Source organism: Falco peregrinus, chromosome 2 (assembly GCF_023634155.1).
Source record: "Falco peregrinus isolate bFalPer1 chromosome 2, bFalPer1.pri, whole genome shotgun sequence".
NCBI lineage: Eukaryota > Metazoa > Chordata > Aves > Falconiformes > Falconidae > Falco > Falco peregrinus.
The window spans coordinates 73788352-73812656 of record NC_073722.1 but is presented as its reverse complement, the minus strand read 5'-3'; the positions used below and the strand labels follow the sequence as shown (position 1 = coordinate 73812656).

General features: G+C 37.1%; 1 protein-coding gene across 1 annotated transcript in view; it reads left to right on the top strand.

Moving 5' to 3' along the window:
* GRID2 (glutamate ionotropic receptor delta type subunit 2) overlaps positions 1-24305 on the top strand; it is a 730229-nt gene that overhangs the window by 591951 nt on the left and 113973 nt on the right. The window contains exon 11 of the mRNA XM_005232525.3: positions 2817-3129. Within this exon, the coding sequence (XP_005232582.2) occupies positions 2817-3129 (313 nt within the window). The remainder of the gene's footprint in view (positions 1-2816; positions 3130-24305) is intronic.

The following is a 24305-nucleotide window of genomic DNA, read 5'->3' as shown; positions in this document are numbered from 1 at the left end:
GGCAGCTTTATATCTAAATATTGACATAATTGCATGGATTTGCCTTTCTATTTCAGAAACTCTAAGTGAACCTTAACTTCTTCAAGCTGATGTCTTCTCGGATCCAAGTTGACACGTTAATGACAAGCATTTCATTTTTTTGCATTTTCCAATTTTGATAAAAGTTGACAGAATCTATATGTAGTTAAGGACACTCACCGTCAGTAGATCAACTGTTAAGCTTAAGCTTGGTTTTGTGCTAAACGGTTTTCTGGTAAACTGGTGTTTATGATTCAATTTAGTAAGTTAAGAATATGAGTTGTCGTATTTCAGTGTAAACTTTTCTTTTTTTTTTTTTTTTTAAACAGCTTAACACAGGAGTACTGAGAAATCAGGACTTATCTCTCTCCGTTCTGTTTTTTACTTTACTACCACTGTTTAATTGCAAGACATAATTATATCACAGTTGCTGCTGCAGTATGACAAAGGAAATGCAACATTTCCATCAGGGCAACATTGTTCCTCTGTCATAGCTGGCTGACAACCAGAGTTGAACCATAATGCTGGGAAATTTGGAGAGGCTGCTCCCCAGAGATGTAAAATAGAAGCAATATTTCTACAACTACCACATACTGTGCTTTTTCATGCAGTGCCCTTCAATGTATTTCATGGAGAAATGTTCCCTTTGAAAAAATGGGGGGGGAAAGGCAGAGAAAAAAATCTATTAGTTGTTCAGTCCTACAGTGATCTATTATTTGTCAAAAGTATTTTTAATTACATGTATTGCTTTTCAGTGGAGAATCTTTAAACATCTTACAAATATAACAATAATCTAGTGTGATAAGGAAGTATTTTAGTAACATGCTGCTACTTAATAACACAGCTAAAGTTAAACAGCAGGGGGTAAGTCTAGGACTTTGTGTTTCCACGTGTCCTCCTTTAACCCTGAATTCCAATTTCACTTTTTGATATACATTCAGGAAAAAAACCAAAACAACCCTATTCATTAAATATAACCATATTTTCCTGTTTGACAGCAATTGGTACAGAGCGTTGGACTTTTAAATTTGTAAATTATTTTAAAAATACATTTATATTCATAATTGTGGAAAACAGTTCAAATGATGGCTGATTTGCAACTTGCTCACTGGAGCTAGGACTTAACCATTAGCAGATACTGTGAATCACTCAAGTCACTGGTTGACTAGAAGTTTTATTATCAGAGGATAAAGACTCAGACAACCTGAATGTTTCCATGGACAATTCTAATCAAATTTTTGCTTGGATTACTGACTGAGATTACTGTTGCCCATGTGCAAAGGACAGTTAAATCATCACTCACAAAAAATTGTTAGAAAGGGACATGAAGTGAATTCATGAAGACATGCTTTCAGCTGTGCACATCAACACTGCTTCACTTAAGACACTAGAGTATCTAACCCCTAAATTAAAGCTGAAGCTCTAATTCATGGCTTTTAAGCAAAACAGTATTTTCAAATGCGCTTTTGTCCAAATCATCAAGCCTCCAGCTATCTTCTGCTACTTTCTCAAACCAGTGAACAATTAATATAAAGTTGAAGTAGCATCATTAAAACTGAAGTCTGAAGTGCACTGTGATTAAAGGTATGTTTGTACCATGGGCTGCAGTGTTATGCAGATGGCATAAAAGAGCCCAGATGATTTGCAAATTTGATTCTAATCAGTTTCAGTGGCCATAGCTTCCCACTTAATATTTCTCATCACATTTCTAAGGAGCTAGAAATCTCTGCCTTCTTTGGACAAGAAGAAAGAAATTCGGGAGAGTTAATAAAATTTGACATTCTACTTTCAAGTCTTTGTTCTCTCCTCACCCCCTTCCAAAGGACCACATACTGCTTTAGACAGAACAGGAATGGATTAAATCAAACTAGTAGCTGCTTAAAGTATTTTAAGCACTCTTTTTCATATTAAAATATCTAGAATTTAAAGTCTTTTTTTTATTTGGTCTTTTTAATATGGTGATAATGTGTCTGCTTTAAATACCCTTTCTTGTTTTCACTGCAGTTCTAATTGTACCTCTGAAAAGTAAAATAACACCTGCTGTAGTTGTACCTGGTGTCTCCGGAGACCTAATACCCAGACATGCTGTGAAATATAATTATAAGATCAAGGAATGCTGTTCATTCTCTTCTCATCTGAAAAGGGTTCTTCAAATTATAAAAAATGTAAATGGCACAAAGCAAGTCCAAGGTAGCTGCAGGACAGGTTGACATCGAGAACTGCTTAGCAGGAGGATATAGAGGAGTTAATAGTAAAGGAACTGTGTGAAATATCTGCTCTTCTGCACTTCAGACTCCGCAGCTAAAATTGAAGTTTTTCAGAATTTCAAGTGCCTCCAGTGCAGTGGCCTTTTGTCGCAATCATCATGTCATCAAAATTTTGCGTATCGGGTGGCTCTGTCAAGCAACTAATTTCCTGTAATTGGAAATGTTAATCAAAAGGTCTGCCTTTTGCCACTATGACAATGATGGCTTCAGAAAGCCAAGCTGAGAATGACCAGAAGTAGGTTTCCTCCAGCTATTATCTGTATTTGCAGTATTTTGATTCCTTGGAAAATAACAATATGGAGAGCTAATGTGCCCGAGTTCACCAAGTGAGATTTGCTTACAGAAACTAAGATAGGTGGTACAGCTATTCTTGTCAAGCCTTACTCACGTTTCTGTGTTCACATGATGATGCTTTAGATTTTGGCCTTGGCATCTGCTTCTTCATAAATTTAGCTGCTAATAAATCACGGAGGAAAGATCTTTACTGAAGCTCCAGCTTATGCATGTTATTCTCTCTCCCTCTTTCCTCAGAGAGCTGATATAGGGATTTCTGCCTTAACCATCACCCCTGAGAGAGAAAATGTGGTGGACTTCACAACACGTTACATGGACTACTCAGTGGGCGTGCTGCTTCGAAAGGCAGAGAAGACAGTGGACATGTTTGCTTGCCTGGCACCATTTGACCTCTCCCTGTGGGCATGCATAGCTGGCACTGTGCTGTTAGTAGGGCTATTGGTCTACCTCTTGAACTGGCTCAACCCCCCACGTCTTCAGATGGGATCCATGACCTCCACAACCCTCTACAACTCCATGTGGTTTGTGTATGGATCCTTTGTGCAGCAAGGTAAGAGACAGAGGGAAAACCTATATATCCTACCCATTACTATAGAGACCTTCTTCTTCCCTGCCTCCCTCCCACAGCCCACAAGGGACTGGAAGCATTACAAAGCCTTGTGCTATAAGGATTCTAAGAGTCTTGACTACTCAGTGTGGGAACTGTGAGAAGTTCGAAGCACTACATGCTAGCTTGTTTTGATTTGTAGTTGTCTAATTACAGGAAGATGATGTTTTGCTGGGAAAAAGAAGTATTTCTCATCATCTGCTGGAGAATTGGTCATAGTTAACCCGAGTGCTATGTTCTTATGCAGTCAGACAGAAAATGTTGGGATTTGACTTTTGAACTAAGTTTAGAACTAGTCACCAGTGCTAAATGGTCTTATTGCATCTGATGTTCTTTCCTCTCTCTTCTTATTTATCTCAGTTTTCCTGTCTAATGTTTAGACTCAACCTTCTCTGGTCTCCATGGATGCTTTTTCAATCCCCTCTAGCATCTGGTGTAGCCCAGGCTCTTCCCAATTCTGTTTATATTCCCAAGTCTTTCACAGTCTACCTCTTCTGGCAGAGCTTTAACCATGCATCCTAAAGACATCAGGGGCTATAGATCTTGGCTTGTTACACACTACTTAAAATTTTGGCCTACAAATTAAGGTTGTAATGCAAAGTGGAATAAGAAAGCACAGCTTCATATGAGAACAAAGAAGATTTAGGTAATAACGCTTGACAACAAAACGAAACAAATACCTTCTGGCATATCTATGTAATTGTTCATCAGTCACTACTTGCACCCCAGGTATACCTATTTGTAATTGTGTGGAGCATCTGCTCTACAAAAAGCCATGGCCACTGCATGCAGCCTCAAAACTCCCAGATGTATTTTTTTTTGATCTGTAACTTAGAAATTACATTATTCCCTGTTAGAAACAATCAGATTACATCCATAAAAGCTAAAGGTATACATGAAAATAAAATATGAAACAACATCCCAAAAGAAAGAAGAAAAGCTGAAGCTGAGAATTTCTACAAGAGGTATGATTTTAAACACATTGACCTAGAGACCTTACTTTTGAAACTATCGTTTCATTGAGCAGTGATGGCCAGCTGAGGAAAGCTGAAGATTGTTTCATGTTTGTTGTGGATTTTTTCTAAAGAAAACCAAAGACTTCGGAGTTAGCTAAGAGCTACAAAAGTTTTTTGGATGTATGTGGGTGGGTTTATAAAGTTTTCTTTCTGTCCAAAATATTCCCAGTGTAACCATTTAGGGAATCCAACTGTGAGAGAGCAGTTGGTCCGTTACAGAGCTAGACTCATTATATCTGTCTGCTTGTTAGGTTAAAACTTGTGGATTAGTTTCTTTACTGCATGAATGTGAGTAATTTTACATACGTTTATTGCTTGGTATTAGCCTTAGCATCCCTGCTGTACTTCCAACATCATTAGTCTCTAAAAGCTTTATAGGAGACTGCCCAGCAAAGTTTTAAAGGAGGCAAAGTAATTTAACCGCACACTTCAATCTCATGAATTATTATCTGAATTGTTTGCATTATGTCCACCCAAGTAAGCCTGTGTTGCCTGGTGTGCCAAAGCTTCCTAAGTCTTTGGTCCAGAGTGGTAGCCTGCAAAGGAGCCCTTCAGTCCATGCTCAGTTAGCTTACAAAGAAAAGGTTGTTTTGACCAGTCAGTAAAAATGAGCACTTGAGGAAGGCTTAGGGGAAAACCTTGAATTAAGCATGAGATGAGGAAGAAATTAGATGAAAAGAAGAGGGACCAGATGGCAAAAAAAAAAAAAAAAAAAAGCAGAATTTACTGTAAAAAGGAAATAAAAATAATTTTTTTCAAGGAGATCTGCATCCACTCCCCACTGTAAGAGCGTCATCAGGTTCAACTCAGCATTATTAAAACTCCCTGGTGGGATTTGAAAGCTGGAAGCACCAAAACAGTTGTGGGACTTCAGAAAAAGAAATTCACAGATCTTGGAAGTTAAGAGGAATTCATTTACACAGAGAGAGAGATATCTTACCACCCTACCAAGTGGATTTTCAGCACAACTCTTTAGAATCCATTAGAATAATATAAAATATTCACTTGGTTCCTACTGAATGAGGCAAAGCTATAGATACATCTCTCCTTCAAGCAACAAGCAGGACAGTCCTTCATTTGCTATAAGGAAAAATGGCACAAATTTAATAGGGTTGATACCATAATATATGAAATGTAGATGAATTTCAACATAAAGACTCAGAAGACCTCAGGAATCCAGTGCAAAAAAAGAGATCTATTTATAATAGTGTTTCACTTTCAATTTGAACATAACAAAAACTATATTAGCTGAAGCATTATTGTTTACTAACCCTTGTGAATAAAGACAAATGAAAGTAATTTCCACTGACAGGCTGGCTATTGTGATAATTTTGCTTCTGTTTTCACTCATCAGCTCTTCATTCAGCAGATAAACTCTGCAGGATCGGGTTGGGGTTTTTTGTTTTGAGTAGCAAATCTGTTGCTATTAATTGTGATTGGCATATCTTAAGTGTGGCAGCATGGGACATTTCAAATACTGTCATGTTCACTTAAGAAGTCTTTCAGCTGCTGATTTAAAACATGACAAGGTACTCATTTCTGTTATCAAAACATACAGTCAAAGATACTTTCATATCCTGCACTGACAGGAGCAAAGCTGCATGAACTGAGGATTACTACTGCTTTGATAGTGCTGGATTTTTTGTTTGGGGTTAGCAAGCACGTTCTAGTGTAGTCTTCTCTTTCTTTACTCTTTACTGCTAGAGGAAAGATTTGCAAGCACACAGGCTGGCTCCAGACCTGCCAAGGCTCTTAAGGCAAAAAGAGGCCTGTGGTGCAAAAATACAAGTCACTCTTTTAAGAAACTTATAAACCATTTTGTTTGACACAGGGAGGACTTCTTTTGCTTGTTTCTTCTGAAAGAGTAAAAAACTCTGCAGATTTAACAAGTAGCTTTGGTCCACTGTGTCACTTTGTGTTTTCTTTCAGCCTTGACTCTGATGTTCTGATTAGATTCTATTAACAAGTTTTAACCTTTTGCAATTTTTGAAGCATTAGAGGAAAATACTGTCATCATTTGTAGACTGGAGTTAGTACAGACCAAGCCAATAGGTTTTAAGATAGCGCTATAATTACTGTCATAGTCACAAAATGTAAGTATTTTTAATTGTTTCCTTAAAGGTAGTTTGAAACTTATTGTCAGTGCTTCTTATATCATTTAAACTCAGGTCTTGAACTTGGCTTTCAATTGTTTATTTTTTTCCCCATGTTGCAGTGACCAGTCTAGATACTCCTTTGAGACTCCATAACATAGAGGTAGAATTTCACAGTTGCCCTTTTAATTTTATATTCATTCATTAGAGAAATCAGTGTATGTGTGTGTGTATTTATACACGTTATTTTTGTATTTGTAAGATACATGTGATTTTTTTTATTACAAGAGACAATTTTGAGGGTAAAACTGCAATGTAACTGGAGAAGCTTAATTAATACAAAAGTGTGTAAACTGCAAAGGGGAGAGGGGGGGTATTCAGTACTCAAGCCCTTCATTTAAACAAAAAACTACGTCCAGTGCACTGAAACGTTTTCTCTTACTACCCAATATACCCACTGAATCTGCAATATACTATGACCACTAAGAAGGCAGAGACTTTTTAGTGATCTTTGCCATGCAGTGCTGTGTGTTATACTAAAATCAAATGCTTCTGGTTCTAAACTACTCATTCAGGCATGAATAGCTCAGATAACATCTATTATCTCCGAGTATTTATGTTTAAAGATTGAAGCAAATTTGTAGATTCAGACTGTGGAGTTGTGGTTTTTTTCAGTCGTATTGAAATCTAGTGCCAGGCTTCTGAATTTGTTCTTTTCCACTTGCTTATCTCAGAAAACTAAGTGGGAAAAGTTCTGTATTGTGCTGCTTTTCAAAATTACTCTTTGCCAGTTGGACAGAAGATGTTGATTTCCTTTTCAGTGGGTTTTCTCTCTCTCTCCCTCCATATTTTCCCTTGGCTTCTCAATCCACTCCTCACAGGTCTTGCTTTCTGCCTGCCTAACACTTCAACTGGTCCTCACCATTAGTGTTGTGGTCTTGGGTATCACTCATGCCCCCACTGGTCCTGCTGCTCTACTGCTCTTCCCCACTGACTTGGCTCCTCCCCAGTCATCTATCATTATATATTCAACAAAGCTCAACAAAAAGAAGTGCCAAGTCCTGCCTCTGAGGAGGAACAACCCCATGCAGCAGAGCATGTTGGGGGCCACCCAGCTAACTGAGCACTGGCACAGGTTGCCGAGGTTGCTTGTGCAGTGTCTATCTTTGGAGATATTCCAAAGCCATCTGGACACAGTACCAGGCAACCGGCTCTAGGTGGCCTTGCTTGGGCGGGGGGCTGTTTGAAGAAGATGACTTTTAGAGGTCCCTTCCTACCTCATCCAGTCTGAGTGATATATTATATAGTCTTTGCTCAGCTTTTGTGCTGTTCTGTACAACTGCATTTTCTTTCTCTTCAGCCCTGGTATTATTGCTATTCCTTCAAACTTTGCCCTCGCTAGAACACGCCAATGTTGGAAAATAGCTATATGAACAGGGAGCAAAGCACTGTCTCAGAGGGAAAATTGGATTTACTAAAAACTTCATCGAGATTAACTGAATCAACTCACTGCAATGGCACAATGTCTCTTTATACTTGCTGAGAACCTAGTTTATTCTCCTGAAGGTTTTCTATCAGCTTCCTACTAGTTTATGGGCTCTTGTTATGCAATACTCTAGAGAGCACTCTGCTCTCACCATTACCAGAGAAAACCAATGATTTAAGGAGCAGAAGTTCAGGATTTAGAGTTATTCCCAAGCCTTTTTGTATAATAGACCATTTTTTGAGACAAGTGAAATGCTCTGTAATTTTTACCAAGAACTTGCAGAGGAATGTTCTAGAGGATTTTATTTTGAGAGCAGCCTCTCAAATTTTCCTTCAGGAATACAGTGATAAGCTTACTTAGTTTAAAAGAATTCAGCTGAATGTAAACAAAATAATGAAGTTACATAGAAAATGACTATGTTTTGCATTTTATATGAAAGGCTTTGTCTCTCCCTTATCCTATTCCCTTCATTTTACTTTTCATTTTTGTGTAAGAGGAAGTATTTCTGACCTGGTCTGGCAGGATTGTAGATTATGCAGGTAAAGATGCAAGGTTCTGTTTCACTTGGCATTGTCTGTAAGAAACAAAACCAGGCAGATTTTTATCTTTGGGACTCTTTTGCTATAACAGAAAATATCTTTAAAATGTCTGAATCATTCAAGATTTAATCACTTCTCAGTAATTACAACAAAACAAACAATTCTGATATATTTATAAATACAGTTTGACCACAGGATAATGGATGCTTGAAGTATTACCCACAAAAGTATTATTTTCATCAGAATTTTTAACACTCTTTCTTAACCTAGCAAAGTTATGAAATTATGTAAGCATCACTGGTGGGCCATTTTTTTTATCCCCTTATGTTTGGTTAGTTTAAAATTCTGGTCACAACTGGAGGTTTTGATTGGTCATCAATGGTGTCAGTAATGGTCAATTATGTTCATAATGCTCAGTAAATGAGCAAAACTTACTGTTTGCCTTGTTTAAATTACATTTCATAAAAGCAATAAAATAGACTCCAAGCTTTGGCACTTCTATGTCATTATAATACTTTGCAGATGGTTAAAGCTGCTCAGAATTCTCAGTCTTGTTCCTTGAATTACTACCCAAGTTGTGATAGAATCCTCCTGAAATGCACTGCCTGGAGTGTGCTGTTGCTTAATAAGTTACTTCATCTTGCTTATCTCACTCTTGGCATATCCATATCAGCAGGAAACCATTATGCTGTAACAACGTATCTTAGTGACATTTTCTCTTAATTAACTGTACACCAATCTCTATGTATTTAATCTTCAGAGGAAAACTTTGAAAGCATTTTGAAAAAAACACGTTAGAAATCAATTATACCTTCACATGCAATAAAACCTAATTATTTTTTAAGTTTAGAAAACAAAAAATATCCCATATAAAGACTTTAGTTCTAAGACCTAGTTCCCAGTTTTGACTCTGCACCTCATCTTCTGGCTGACCATAGATACTTCATTTAATAATTTGTATATCAATTCTCGGTTGTAAAAGGGAGATATTATCTATCTTCCTTCATAAAAATATGTTTTATATGTTCTGATAGAAAGCAAAACTTAAATGCCAGTCTCATTAATTAACTATTTTAATTGCTCTTCAAACTAATGCCAAGTCTTGACATCTTCCTTTAACAAGAGGAACAGAATTGCTGAACCTAAAATGCACTAAGCTGGGAAAATGAAAGTCAGATACCAAACATATTAAGAAAAAAAACAATTTCCATCTTTTTCTAGCACACACACCAGCAGGTGTGTTTGTGGCATTATACTTCCACCTTTAAATGTGAAAACCCCAAATTCTCATTTTACTATATTAAATCTAGGCTTACATCATAAAGTCGTCTCTCTGAAAGAGCTACTACAGCCCTGTGTTATCCATGCTGCTTTTCCATACGTCTCAATGGTTTGGTCAGCCCTCTTAACAGTATTCAAAACTAACTAAATTTTGGCGGTTGTGTTCTGTGTCTCAAATGTGTTTGGAAACTACAAGTGATCACTGGAACTGACAATATCTCCTAAGAATCATTGTCATGTATACAGACAGTGCACATTTGCAGATATTGGATGTAGCTTTATGTGCATACCAATTTCAGAGATTTAGATGATTGTCTCGTTTTGAAAATGTAATTCCAAGGAATAACCATGCTCCAAGTAAAATGTTCAACAGTGTGGGCATTTTTTTGCAGCAATGTGATATCACTAGTATTAAACTGCCAGGAGATATACTTGGATTTTCCCCTAAATTGAAGTTAAGGCTCAGGCAGTTCTCAGAGGCATCTAAAATAATGGATTTCTATATCTTGTGTGCACTTGCTCGCTTGAGTAATAGCACTGGGTACATAAGGCAGTATATTTAGAGATGTTGTGCCTGACACAACTTCTGTGAGGAGGTGGAGAATAAATGGCAGTGTGAAAGCCCAAAAAACACCTTCATTACCCTAGGACTAGCTCCAAGCCTGATTAATTGACTGTGACAAGGTAATGTCTGCCTGGCTATAGCATAAATGGTGATCAAAACCAAATGAGGCAAAAGGGAAAGTAGAACTGGGTGTCTGTGGCACCTATCCATCTTTCTCTGTTCTTTCAAAAGCATCCTAAGGTGAATATTTTACTCAGAGTATTTTCTTTAACCACTTTGATTTCTAACATGATTTTATACTACATTTGGGTAAAGAATGTAGTTAGAATCAGATTAAATAATCAGTTATGACTTTTCAGAGTTCACCTGTGTATAATATATATTTAATTGAGAAAGCGAGGTAGACCAATTTAGCCAGGAACTGAATGGTTCTTGCATGGAGGAGGACTGTAACCCACATTTTTATCTGTGAAGATGCTTAGAAACTGAAAAAGCAAGCCCAGCTTGCCCTGCTATTTGATTTTTCTTCACAGAAGCTTACACTTAAGTTGGCAGTTTGGGCTGTTTGGGACCCATGGTAGTTCTCAATTGCTTTTCTGGTTTGTGGGGAGTCCCTCCTCTGCAACAGTTGTGCCATAGCTGTATCCACCCATGCAGCTTTTCTTTGTAACACCAACTGGTGGGTAGGTGCCAGGAAAATTGCCTGTAAACTGTAAAGGCAGGAGCAGCAAAGAGATTTTGATGCTGCTGACAGGAGTCTCTGTTCTTCAGCTGTCAAGATTTTTTTTCCTCAGACCTCTTGTAATATTAAAATGTGTATAAAAGGAGTAGGCCAAAATTAATATGGAAAGGAAGCATATAAAGATACGAAATTAATTTTTTTATTAAGCTAACCAACCCGTTGCTTTCCCTGATTGCTGAGATGAAGGTCCGCTCTCAGCAAATACAAGAAAAAGAGCACTGTTGGGGCTTTTATTTGTTTTTTTTTTTTATTTACTCAGCTTCCCAGCATGCAAATTAAGAGGATTGCCTTCATTACAGCAGCATTATCTTGTAGGAACCTCATGCTGCTTAATTTTTGTTCTTCTACTGTCAGTAGGGAAGTGAAAGATCATAAAGTAGGACTTTACCTTTTCAGTGCTTTTGAAGTTAGTGAGATGGTATTGGCTTAAAAATGTGTGATACCCCATTTACCAGATAAAAATGGAGATGAAGAAATATGTGGTTTTGACTGAGGAGTCTACTTCCCTCACACTGGGATAGAATAAAGGTAACAGTGAAGGGGAAAGATAGAAAGTCTTCTGCAAACAGGCTGTTAAGGAATGCTGATAATAAATCTGTTGAGTGGGAGTGTTCATAGTTCACACCCAGATATACTTGCTAATAGAACATTTTTAGGTATAAGCATGTATTCTGTTCTTACAATAGCTTCTTTCATTTCTGTATCTGCTCTCAAAGAGGAAAATCCTCACAATCCAGTAAAGTCATCTTTGAAGTTGCTTTTCACTTCTGACAAATCTGAGTCATGATCTTAAGCAGGTTGATATCTGATTTGCAGTAAAAAAACAGGTTATTCATCTTTCAAACATAAACATTTGTCTTAGTTATTTTCATCAATAAATGACATTGTAGCATTATTCTAAGTGAAACTTAAAAGGACAAGGGTTTTCTTCTTTCCACTCTTCCTATGACCTGTCGTACTACTTTAGGTTATCTGAGCTTTAGAGATCACTTTGGTAACAATATTACAGGATGTCCCTTGAAGGAGAATTTTAGTCTAAATTTTAAAATGTGTTATTTAGTAACATAACTAGAGCTTCTGCATTACTGATGATTGAATTCTGTAAGGTTAGGAGTTCATTGCAGAGAAACACCCTGAAAATTAAAGGATAACTAGAATTAGTGACATGAAAACTAAACTAATGTAGCCAAGATGTCTGTGATTCACTTGCCTCCAAAGTAGTCAGGTGGCACTCTGTTATGATGGATGCTTGGAAAGCTTGCAAGAACAGATTTATAAAGCATTTCATAATACTTTGAAATTTCAAGCCAAAAACAATCTTTGAGTATATGATCTTCTTTAAAAAAATTCCCTTCACCCCCAAAATCTGAGTCTTGGAGCTGTGTAAAGGTAAAAAAAAAAAAAAAAAAAAAAAAAAGATGATGGGGAAAAGTACCTGTCAAAAGCTGTGGAGGCTCTACTGGAATTACTGTTTATCCTTATGATCTGACTGAATTGTCTTTTGTTTGACTTGGTTCATAGTGGCTCAGTTTCAGTCAAAGGGGACTTTCTCCCTCGTGCTCATAATGTCCTCCCTGACAGGCTCTTAGCTAAAGCAGCACTTTAATACCTCATTAATGACATTGTTCGATTTAATGTTAATTGCATGTACAGATGGCCTGTTTTCAGTCCATTGTGCACAGGGTTTTTTTGCCATCCGGGAAGGTACTATGTAAAACTCTGCCATTATTCTGTGGAAAGGCCACCACTATGCAAACTATATGTGACAGTTAACTTCTTACCCACTTATGAATATGTACCGTAGATGATAATTGTGGTGGATCGTTTGAGGCTGTAGAGCATTTGAATCCAGCCATTAGTAATAGGGAGACTGGGTCTCAGCATCTCCTGAAATCTAATCAGAAGGCTGCCAGTCTGCAAGGTGATTTGGTAAGATCAGGTGCCGATATTCTTTAAAATAAGAGTATGCATGTATCATTTTGATGCATTCATGGTGGCTCCAAATAGTGCCTTTATACAGGCATGCAGTCGGGTGCAATCTTAAAAGCACACCTTGCAGTGCTACAGGGTAGGATCCTCGGAAGCTCCTCATATTTGTTACACATGTACTTTGAGCTCCATTTTGTGTTTGCCTCTGTGTGTGTGTATGTCTAGAATCATATCATGTAAAATTATTGTCCCATGTTGTAAAAGTAGCAGTGAAATATTATCTGGTCAAAGCTTCTTTTGAGCAAACAGCTGTTGGTAAAATTGTTAGGCTTATTGCACTATTATTTATGATTATGTGATTGAGTAGTGCTGTATTGGGTAACCCCAAAATTAAATTTGAAACCCTGCTAAATCTTCTAGTAAAACAATGCATTTTAGCAGCATTAATATGAGAGATTTTTTCCAACTTATTCATTAGAGTTGGGCAGCCAGCCTCACAGTTCCAATCTGGTCATAGTTACAGCAATCAAAAGATTTGCTTTCAAATATGGAGACTTGCATGATATTTTGGCATCTGGATATGTGTAGTATAAATCTAGTAATGCTTCATCTAAGAGCTCCCAGTAACTTCAGCAAATACAAGTAGATGCCTCCGTTTCAAACTTTAGCTGCAGCCATTACTCTTCTTTTGTAATAACAGAAGAGAAAAACAAAATGTAGTTTTGTGATACATTTGGCAAAAATTTAGAAGCACTTTAAAGTGTATCTATCCCCTATCTCTGCAATTATGTTGCACAAGTCACTACAAGTTACTGGTATTAAATTACTGCACACTATTATTTGTAACATTTTCTTTTATCTATGATGTGCTTTGATTTTCATTTGAAAACATCATTATTTTTCTAATTTCACAGAAAGATGGAATTCAACCACTGCAAAGTTGCAATATCTGAAATAAGTCATTTATTTTGTGGGTCTGGACTCAAAAGCTAGGAATTAATTCCTTTAGCTTTTTAAGATTCATACTGTAAAAACTATATAATAGAAGTGCAAATCTGATTAATGTATGTTGTTGAAGTATCACCAATACCAGGAGAAGCTAGACCACAGCCATTTGCTACGTGGTGATACGACATGCTTCCTTCCCCAACTTTTGCCTCTTTGCCACTGTTTCAGCAAAATGGGTGGAAAGAAACGATTTATTATTGGGAAAGGAAATATAAATATGCTCTAACTAATATGTTATGCTAACATCATTTTAATCAGGTAATTATTAAAGGACTGTTTGGCCTTTAAGGACATTGATTTAATGGGAATTAATTTAATGATTGAACACTGTTTGTGTAACATTATCATTGCTAGTGATGCAGAAAATTGGAATCTCAGCTCAGCTGAAAAGAGGTTAGACTTTCCATTATCACATTAGATCCCTTTCTTCTGGAATGCAGTTATTAGACCCTTTTTTGTACTTTCAGTATATATTTTAATGTTTGCATTTTACCTAAAAATTCCTGAATAGAAAAAGTAAAAATGTTCATCATTGTACTGTTCTAAATTTTACTCAGAGGCTTGAATGTCTGTTTAATGTAGCCTTTAACAAAGTCCACTAGATTTTGGGTTTGACTTGCTCTTGCTTCTCCCATGCAACAAATTTTCTCTGTTTTCATTCTCTGCAAACCTGATCATTATGTTTAGGATGAATAGGGGTTTGGTTTATGGAATGTTTTTACAGCTGTGAAAAAGCAGCAGCTTTACAAAGTAGTAAAAGACAGAGCACAGTTCTATCTAGATTATTCTGAGGCTGAATCCTGCACTGTATGGTCATAGCTTAGCAGTGATTTGGAAGAGACTCTGACTCATTCATTCTCAAAATGGAAATGGCAAACATTACAGAAAGCCTGTACACAGTACCTGAGCATTAAGACAGAGTTAAAACAGACCTTTACAGGTACAACCCCCATTTACATAAAGGGATGTTGTATCTGGCTGCCCTCCTTGATTTGCCCTTAGTAGTGCTATTGTCATGGATTATTTTTCAGCTTTATAGAGCCTCTAACTACTGTTTTATAAAAATTAGATCTAGGAAGAAAAGGGGGGCTCTGTATAAACAAGTGATTGGAAGCATGTAGTGAATAGCCATGTCTGACTTTTGCAGATAGATTAATTTTCAAAAAAAATTTTAATCAAGGATGCCTATGACAGTTCCTGCTGTGTCTTGGCAGAGTTTTACAAGGGAGTCTGGTGGCCAAATGATTAGCCCTCTGTCACATTCTAGAATGAAGCCATTGCAGTAAAGACAGCAAGCTGGGCAGGCTTGGTATTTGAAGACAGAAAAAAAAAATTGACAATAGAAGTGGTAGAGGCTCAAATTTATAAAGACTCTGCAGGTTGCTAATCCAGTGGTGAGCCAACGCAGCAGTAGGCTGAAATGCTTTGCACTGGGTAGCACTAGCCCTTTCCTTGGTGCTAGAGCATTTCCTAGCTTCAGAGAGGAGGATTTCAAAGAACATGACTGAAGATTCTGTGTTTCAAGCAAAATAGTTTGTGGGTAATCGTTTGGGCCATCTTTAGGACATTTCTGTTTGTCCATCACATTATTTGTCAGGGCCCTTTGACTAGATTTATAAGATACGTACACTGGGCTGCAACTTGATGAGGGCTTGGTGGCAGTGTCACTGGTCCTTGATTAGCCCCATCATTTGACATCCCAGCATGGGTAATCTCTTCCTATTAATGAGGAAAAAGAGCTGAGCAATGAGCCTTAGCATGCAAGTTAAATGCCAAAGGCACATACAAACAGATGTACAGCAGCAGCAAATGGAGGATTTTCAGGAGTTTGCAAGATAGGAAACGTAACTTGGAGGTGATTACTGGTCAGAAGTAACCAAGAGTGACAAGGTAGCATGGTAATCTCTTTTTCAGATGGGAGCTGGTTTATGCCTGGCTTCCTTGGTAGGAGGTGGGAGGGAGCCTGTATCTACCTGCACAAAGTTGCACATATGCCCTCAGGTTAGCTGGCTTCCAAATTTGTTGATAAGGATCTATAAGCACATATAAGATGCAGCTTCTCAAACTACTTTACAGATTTCAAATGATTAGAAGTGATTTGAAATAAGCCTGAAGGAGAAGAAAGATCATCTCAGATATTGTCCCTGTCACATAAAGGGGAGAAGTAAATGAGGAGAGCTTTCTTTTGTGGATCATTACTTCCCTTCTGGAAGGGCAATGAGGGCAGTGCTTCCCACCCAGGTGAAAGGAAACGATCTTCCAGGGAGCAAGTGTAATGAGATTAGTCAGGGGATCATTACACTGACAACAACAAATGGTAAAGAGTAAGTGATTGTTTAGTTCAGAAGTAAGACATGGGGGGGTGGGGGGGGGGTGGGGGGGGTGGTGTGTGGTGTGTAATTAATCAGGGCACCAGACGACAAAGTGAACACATTCATGACTTGCCTATAGACCAGTGCAGGAAATCTGAGTAATAAACAAGAACAGCTGGAAATACTCACAAATATAAATGTGGTCTTTGTGGTGTTACTAAAATCTAGCAGGAACATATGACACCATGAACTACTGAAAGACAGATGGACAAAGTGGGCAAAAGGGGAAGAGTGTCACTACGTCAAAATGACATTAGGTGTTTCAGAGGCATTGAGAACTTGGAAAGAATTGATCTTGATTTCTTGTGGGACCATGTGCTAATAGCTGGAGCACAAAATGAGATGGGAGTCAATGGCTGCTGTGGACCACCAAATCACACTGAAGCAGAGGAAGATTAGCTCCTCTAGCACATATCTGTAATGCATAAGGGAAAGTGTGAGGTATAATAGGGACATTCAATCTGAAGGATGTATGTTTCAAGTCTCAGGCTGCCCATGCTGAAGCATCTTGAATGCACATATAAAGCAGATGGAAAGAAAAAGGAACATTGATTACACCAAAGAGTTGAAAGCTACAAACTTTAGCAAAAATGATGTGGGGAGCAAGTGTACACAGAGGTGAGTCAGAGCTGAGAACAACAGGAAGGAGGGCTTTGAAAATTTTATTAGGAGCTAAAGAAACCTTAAATGGAAGTAGTGCATTAGGTGAAGGTGATACCATTCAAAGTAGTTATGCTGGGAAAGCAATAAGTATTTCTTTTCTTTGTTGGTGAAAAAGGGAATTAAACACTTTCCATGTCAAGAGCAACTCAAGAGGATGCTAAATGACAGCTACTAACATCAGATATTTTCAAATCAGCACATCCAAGCAAATTTCACCCAAGCGTTTTAAAAGAGCTTGTTAAGGACCATCCAGGACCACTATTTGTTGATCTGACTCCTGGAGTGTTGGGCAGGTTTTATAAAGCCGAAAAATATAATGTAAAACCTAAAGACCAAACTGAACCTTCAACTCAAGTGTTTCTTCCACCTTAAGGTATGGATGTAACAACTTGAAAGACTTCACAAATATAGACAAACACTTAACAGTTTCAAAAGATATCACCATTAAAAAGTACGGCATTGAAGATATATACTGATAAAAAACATTAGTGTTTCTCAAAGACTACAATAGCAGCCTGTCTCCTCAAAATCATCCAGAGGAGGAGGAAGGCTGTAGAAATAATGGGGAAAAGGAAGCCAAAGACTGTCCACGGTAAGTATATCAGCAGCATACAGAAAATGCTTTATAATGTATCGCCAGGACCCACACCTGAGCTAGACACTGAACAGTACCTGAAGAGAGAGAATACTGTTGGAAGCTGATGACAAAGGATACGCAAGGAGATTTTCGGTATAGACAGAGATAGGATATGTTCAGTATGTCCCTTAAGCACGGTGTTTGTCACATAAAGGACTTGTGTTCAGCAAAAAGAATGGGCCAGCTATAAACTCTGAAGAGCTGTAATGCCGTTGGAGTACACATGTGAAAGTGTCTCCTCTATCAATTGTATGCTAGGAAGACAGACTTCAAAAATTTATCTAATAGTTCAAATTATAAGATTAACGAATACCAACATCCAAATGAGTTTACAATGGCTACTAAATTATTTTTATGGTAAATAGAAGAAAATATGAAAAATTTTAAATATTTTAATGTCTTAAAATGTTTCAAATATCTCCTCTGAATTTCTCATTTACTTCATGTTTATTTTCAGAAAACTAATAAGTGAGAATACCTTGACAATGAAAACCTCCACTACACATGACTTTTACATTCTTATTTATATTAAAAAAAAAAAAATGTTGCTTGATCTTTTAGATTTGGTGGAAGATTTTATAATCACTTTACTATTAAAAATTGGTTCCCTTTCAATCCTACTGCTTCCAGTGAACCAAAAGTACAATTCCTGTAACTTGTAACCTCATATATTTGGAGCATTGTCATAGTATTAATATTAACGGTAGTAGTGATGCCTAGGTGCAGAGCTCTCTCTTTAGGAAGTAAAACCTGAAGAAACATTTCATGTGTAAAATAAAATATCTGAATGTTTCTTTTCATATAAAAATTTAAAACAAAAAATCACTACATTTTAATAAAAATAAAGTGCTAGGGGAGAAACAGGTGGTGTGATGAATAAAAGCAATAGCTGGCTTTTGAACTTGTCCAGACCTTGTAGAATCTGGCTGCCAGCCCTGCCTCATGCTCAGTTCCTTCCCTACTCTCGGTCCCCTGCAATCTGCCAATATCTGCAAGACTAGGGAACTCAACCAGTGATTTACAAGCTTATTTGGAAGGCATTACCAATTCAAAGGATTGTATTCTCCTGTTGAAGAATACATGTCATGCCTGCTGTGGTCAATGGGTGTTAACGTCAGCGCACAATGTAATATTATAAACTCAGGTTATGACATGCCAGCTTATATGTTATGGAAATTAATGCACTCTGCGCGGTTCAAGGAAGAATGGAAAAGTATGGGTGAAAAATGAAAAGAAAGAAAGAAAAAGTCATGATGAGAGATTTTCCAACAACTTCCAAGCTGCATTTATTTCACAGCTGGTAGAAATAGGTACAGGCTTCATTGACTGTAAAGTATTTTTTTTGTCCTATACTCAATTGAACATTTCCAATTGAAAACAGGAGAGATTTTATATTATCGAGAAAGTTTTTAACAGAACAATAGCAATAGCTAATGCCCTGAAAGATTCTGCCTTTGAAGAGCTCTGCTTTGCAGACTTTTGTAAAGATAACAGACCTCAGTCAAACTTTAGGCTTTGTTTCTCACGGCAAAAATAGCTGAAAAATAAAATGCCTTTTCCTTTTTGTTAATACAGACTACTCCCCTTACACCCACTCTCTATTAATGTCCCTTTCACAAAGAAAACATAAGACATACATTGATCTAAACTATTTGCAACAGAACTCTGCACTTTATATTTGTGCAAATAGAAATTGCAGATGCACAGCATAATTGATGTGACTGTTCTAACAAGCTAAAGGCTAAACTGAATCCAATTCCCAGTCCTTTGTGGTTTTTTCCAAAGGCCAATAATTCACTGAATGTGGACAGAATATTTGCAAGCAAAAGCAAAACCAAAATCTGTCTCCAGATAACCCACCCTATTATTTCTGTGCCTTCCCCTTCCAAGCACAATCAAGATTCTGGCTTTCAAGTTTGGTAGTACTGGATTCCACAACAAAATGGTGACAATTAACATCTTTTTCGTGGTTCTCAAAATTATTTTTAAAAAGTCTGGATAAAACACCTTACACAGAAATTCAGCTCAGTGCAGACCTCTAGTAGAGACTACTGAGGAGTAAATGATTGAAATCTGACAAATTTATTCACAACTGAGATACGTTCTTAAAGTGAGAATGGTAGGGTAGCCTCAACAGTAAGCCTTGGTGACAAATTTAGTTTTGTCTATAATGAAAACCTAGTCTTTGGGATTTCCCTGGCAGTTGTGGTTATGACAAATAGAAATTGCAAGCTGTGATTCTTGCAGTGTCCTTCCTGTAGGAGAAGGGTAGAGACTTCTCATCCAAGCCTCTCTCTTCACATATGAAGTAGCTGCAGCAGACTCCCAGTCCAGCTCTCAACTCACCACAGAAACATCATTTAGTAGAGTTATCAAGTTCAGGACATAGAATCATGGTGGTTTGTGGCTTTTGTCTGCATGTGAGGTTGTTTATAAAATAAATTTCAATAATGAATCTTCAAAAGGCATTACTGTTTTCAATAATCAGTTCTGAGTTTTCTCAGTATTGTGGGCTCTGTGCTACCAAGCTATTTGCTGTAGTAATAGTAAACTAAAAATATTTTTGAGCTGTTAAGCAAATGGGTTTTATTTATAAATATTGTGCATTCCCAGTGAAGTCGTTAAATTGATATTAAATTAGAGACCTTACCTTGCACGTTTACTGCCTGGATGACTAGTAACAAAAATTGCACCACTTTTCAGCAAGATGACTGCCACCAGACTTGATCTCAGAAATGTTGACTTCAGTTAAAACTTCTCCAAGAAATATTTCAACATTTCTTTTTGTTCATAAAAAAAAAAACTTTCTCCATTTCTATCTGAAATACTTTCATAGTTCTGGACTACGCAGATGAACCACTTTTCTTCAAGGAAACAATTGACAAATCCCTGAGAACAAGATGTTTGGAGAAACAGCCTATGCATTTTTAATTATTTTAATTATGTCTAGAATTATGGAATACCAAGATCTCACCAGGCTGTGATCCTCAATTTTCCTGTTTTACCCATTTTTCTCATTATTTCATTCCTCCTTCTTGCCTGTAATCCTCTCTTGCAATTTTTGACTTGAAAAAAACTTTACATTTATTGCTAACAAGGAAGAACAACTTAAAAGGCATTAGAAATCACTATGGGAACTGTTTACGTTCACATTTTATCTCCTAGAGTGGTTTTCTTTCCTGGTATTTAGGTCTGTTGTAATTATATATTATATTGTTTGCTTTGTCAAGACAATGTGTTATTTTTCTTACTTTCTGATATTTAGCTTGAAGCACTTGGAAAGAAATGGGAAGAAACAAAAATTCATAAGATAAGTTGCAGTCTAAACCTGTCATCTGAAGTAGGCCAGCATTAAACTAGTCTAGGATTGATGAAGGAGAGCTGCATTGGATGAGAGTGGGAGGACTAAAAGTAATTTCTTTCACTGTCACTTGTACGGTAATTCAGCTCTTTCAGAAAACTCCCAATAAGATTTATTTTTGCGAGTTCAATTTACTCTGGAAAATATCTTTGCCTTCCTGCACATGCAATCAGAAAATTTTAAAGGCAGACTAGATTTTTAAATGATTTTTAGTAGACATCAAAAATATCAGCTGAATTATACTAGGAGCTGTAGCCACTGCATAGGTGATCTACAGGTAGTGTGCAAATCTAAAGAATAATCCAGTCTCTGTATTCATTTGAAGTCAGTCTCTCAAAATGACAAAGCAACTCCAGGGCTGCTGGGTGTCTGATTTCAATTTGTGTCATAAGTGGAGCCCAGCATTTTTAAGTGTTGCTCAGCATGTTACAGCAGTAATGCTTTTAATATAACCACAACCAGCATGTTAACTCCCATTAATGAATTTTGCTATATGAATAAGGTGTCATAGGACAGATTTTACTCCAGTCACCAACATGTGTTTACATGGCATCAGGGGGTCCGCTTTGCCATTAGGGGTTATTAAGCTCTGCCGGTATGATATGAAAGACAATAGCAGGGAAAGACTTGTATCATCTTCTTGGCTCCCTCTTCCCTTGTGCTGTGTGTCCTGTGCTTAACCCCTTGTAACTGGAATATGCTGTCATCCATAAAAATGTCCATGCGCTTGAAACTAGTACTAGGTACTGGGAAGCAGAGCTCAGAGGGGTTTACATGCATGTCTCTTCTGCATACTAATTTAAAGTCAACAATAGTGACTGTTCCGTCTGTAGCTCTTTTTCATGGTAACGTGAATGGAAAGCCAATGATTGTTGCTCTCCTAACTGACTTGGTACTCTTCTGCACTGAGAAAACATGTAAATTTGGACTGAAAGAAAACTCTGGAAAGTGTTATCCCTAGAAACAAAATTGGGGGAAGGGACTGAAAAGGTTTCTTAAGGTGAGCTGTCGTGGTGCGGGAAGTGTTTAAGCAAACAGTACAATAGAATAAGACTGTATCACATTAAGTCTCCTAATAGATGCCAAAGAAATGATACTATGGCAGTATAAGGTCTCCTTTGATTTTTGTTTCGTTCTTTCACTGACAGGGGTGGAGTACCCTGCCTGTACTGCTTAAAAATCATTCACCTTTGCAGTTGCAGTGTCACTCCTGCTTTAGAAATGGTGGTTTAAGGAGCATCAGTGCAAAAGTTTTGGAGTAGAGCAGGAGTGATGAATTATTTTGAGATGTGTTTATTATACGTGTACTTGGACGTGGGCTTTGTCTTCAAGCTTCATTTCTTGGCTGCTGATATACAAGATACAACTGTGAATTAGGAAGAAGACTTCACAAACACCTGGGTGAAAGCACTAGGGATAACCAGCACTCACAGTTTTTTAGTCTATTGTTAACATGGGTGTTAAAGAAGAAAAGGCAGCAGTAAGTAGTGGGGACAGCCTTACCGGTGTATGGAAAAACTATGCTGTACGAACAGTAAGGGAATGCTGCGGCTGGGGTGTCTGCGGTGGTTTTCATGGGCACTTGTTACACAGCATCCTCACTTGAAAACCAGAAGGCAGGTATGTGACTTTCAGTGGTCCTCAATTTTCTGACATTTCGTTTCAATAAAAAAAAAAAAAAAAGGTGAGAACCTAAAGTTTTACTCATTAAGCTGAAAAATGAAAATGCAGGGATGTCCAGGAGATCATTGGCTTCTTCTCTATCACTCTACCCAATTCAATTCAATATGAAAGTTATCTGAGGGGATTAGCATCTGAAAGTTAAAAGGGCAAACAGCCTTTTCCACTAAATTGATATAGTTGTCTGCTCTTTTCACTTTATTAAAACTCATTTTTAAATTAAGTATTCCAAAGACATTGTAAAAACTGTAGTAAAGTAGAAATATTCTATTAAAATCATTTAAAATTTATGCAGGAGAGAAAACCAGAGATTTTGAAATTGATGTTCATCTTCGAAAGTCCTTCTATTGAATTATCTCCTGATCTGATTGGTAGATTCTTATTTCAGATTATTACACGGCATATTGGAAATAAAAGGAAATTTATTTCTAACTGTGCCGGTCTAATATAGGTTTTGGCTTTTCTTAAAAGACAAAGGATTTTTATACTTATATAGCAAAAATATAAATTAATGGAGTCAGTAATTATTTCACATATGGTACCAACTCCACATCAGTGAAATAAGAAAAAGCTTCAAATTTGTTTATTCTACAGTGATGCAGAGTTCCCAATGCTTTGTATAGGTAGGAGAAACTTTGAATAAAACAGTAAGATGATCCTTCATAATCAAGTGTTGATTAAATACCTAGTTTGTGTGCATAATTGAAAATTATTTGTACTTGGAATGGGAATAATTGTGATTTGTATTGCCTTTAAACCTGTTTGCTGGGGAAATGTGAAGAAGTTTTTATGTAAGTGAAGATCCAGCACATTACAGATGATTGAATCTGTAACAAACTGCTTTTGCAAATCCCAGGTATTGTACCATCTTTTTTGCATCTGAGAAAGCTGTCTCAAAAAAATGACAACTTTTCAAATTGCTGAGTATACGGGGAGAGGAAAAGGATGAACATTTTGAGCAGTTGACCGTGGCTGTTTGCTGCATTCACCTGTTCCCCTTAGTTACTTGTAGCTGTAGCAGAACCTATTCTGCGGACAAAACGGGTGTTTTTGAAACAATGACTTTTCCTTCATCTAAAAATCTCTGATTCATACATTTTTAACTGAAAGAGATCTTTCAAAGACGCCAAACTAGTGTGTTTTGGGGACAGCTATTTGAATAAATAGTAATGCTTTTCATGGCTTGTTAAACTTGGCTCTGGTCACACAAGTGCGCAGCTCATCCTGGTAAATTTAATTCCTACTAACATTGTGCTTACATGGAAGTTGGATTTTAAAGGAAAACAACTATGGGAATACAAAACAATTTTATGTTCTTCTTCAATATGTGTGATTGATTATTTTTATTTCGTGTCCGAGTTCACTTGCAGGAAGTTATGTGTATACATATAGTTCACATAAGCATCTGCCTGCCTACAGAACTGTGAAAAGTAATTGTGTTTTGATGGGGTTTTTTAACTTCATGTTCTCAAGAATGCTAGAAAAACTTAATTAAAGTTTGTAGGTAAGATCTCTAAGGAAAAAACGCTCTTAAGAATTTACTTTTGCTGGTTTTGTTCTGAGATCTTGAAGTCTGTTTCCATTACTGGACTGGACTGGCAGATGAATTGTAGTCAAAGGCACAACAGCAAAAGAGATTAAATACAGTAATGACAGCTGACAGTATGGGTTTCCTTCAGCACTTTTCATTGCATAGAAAATGTGCTTCAAAGTTCTGCTCAATTTAATAAAGCACCTTGCTTTAGTT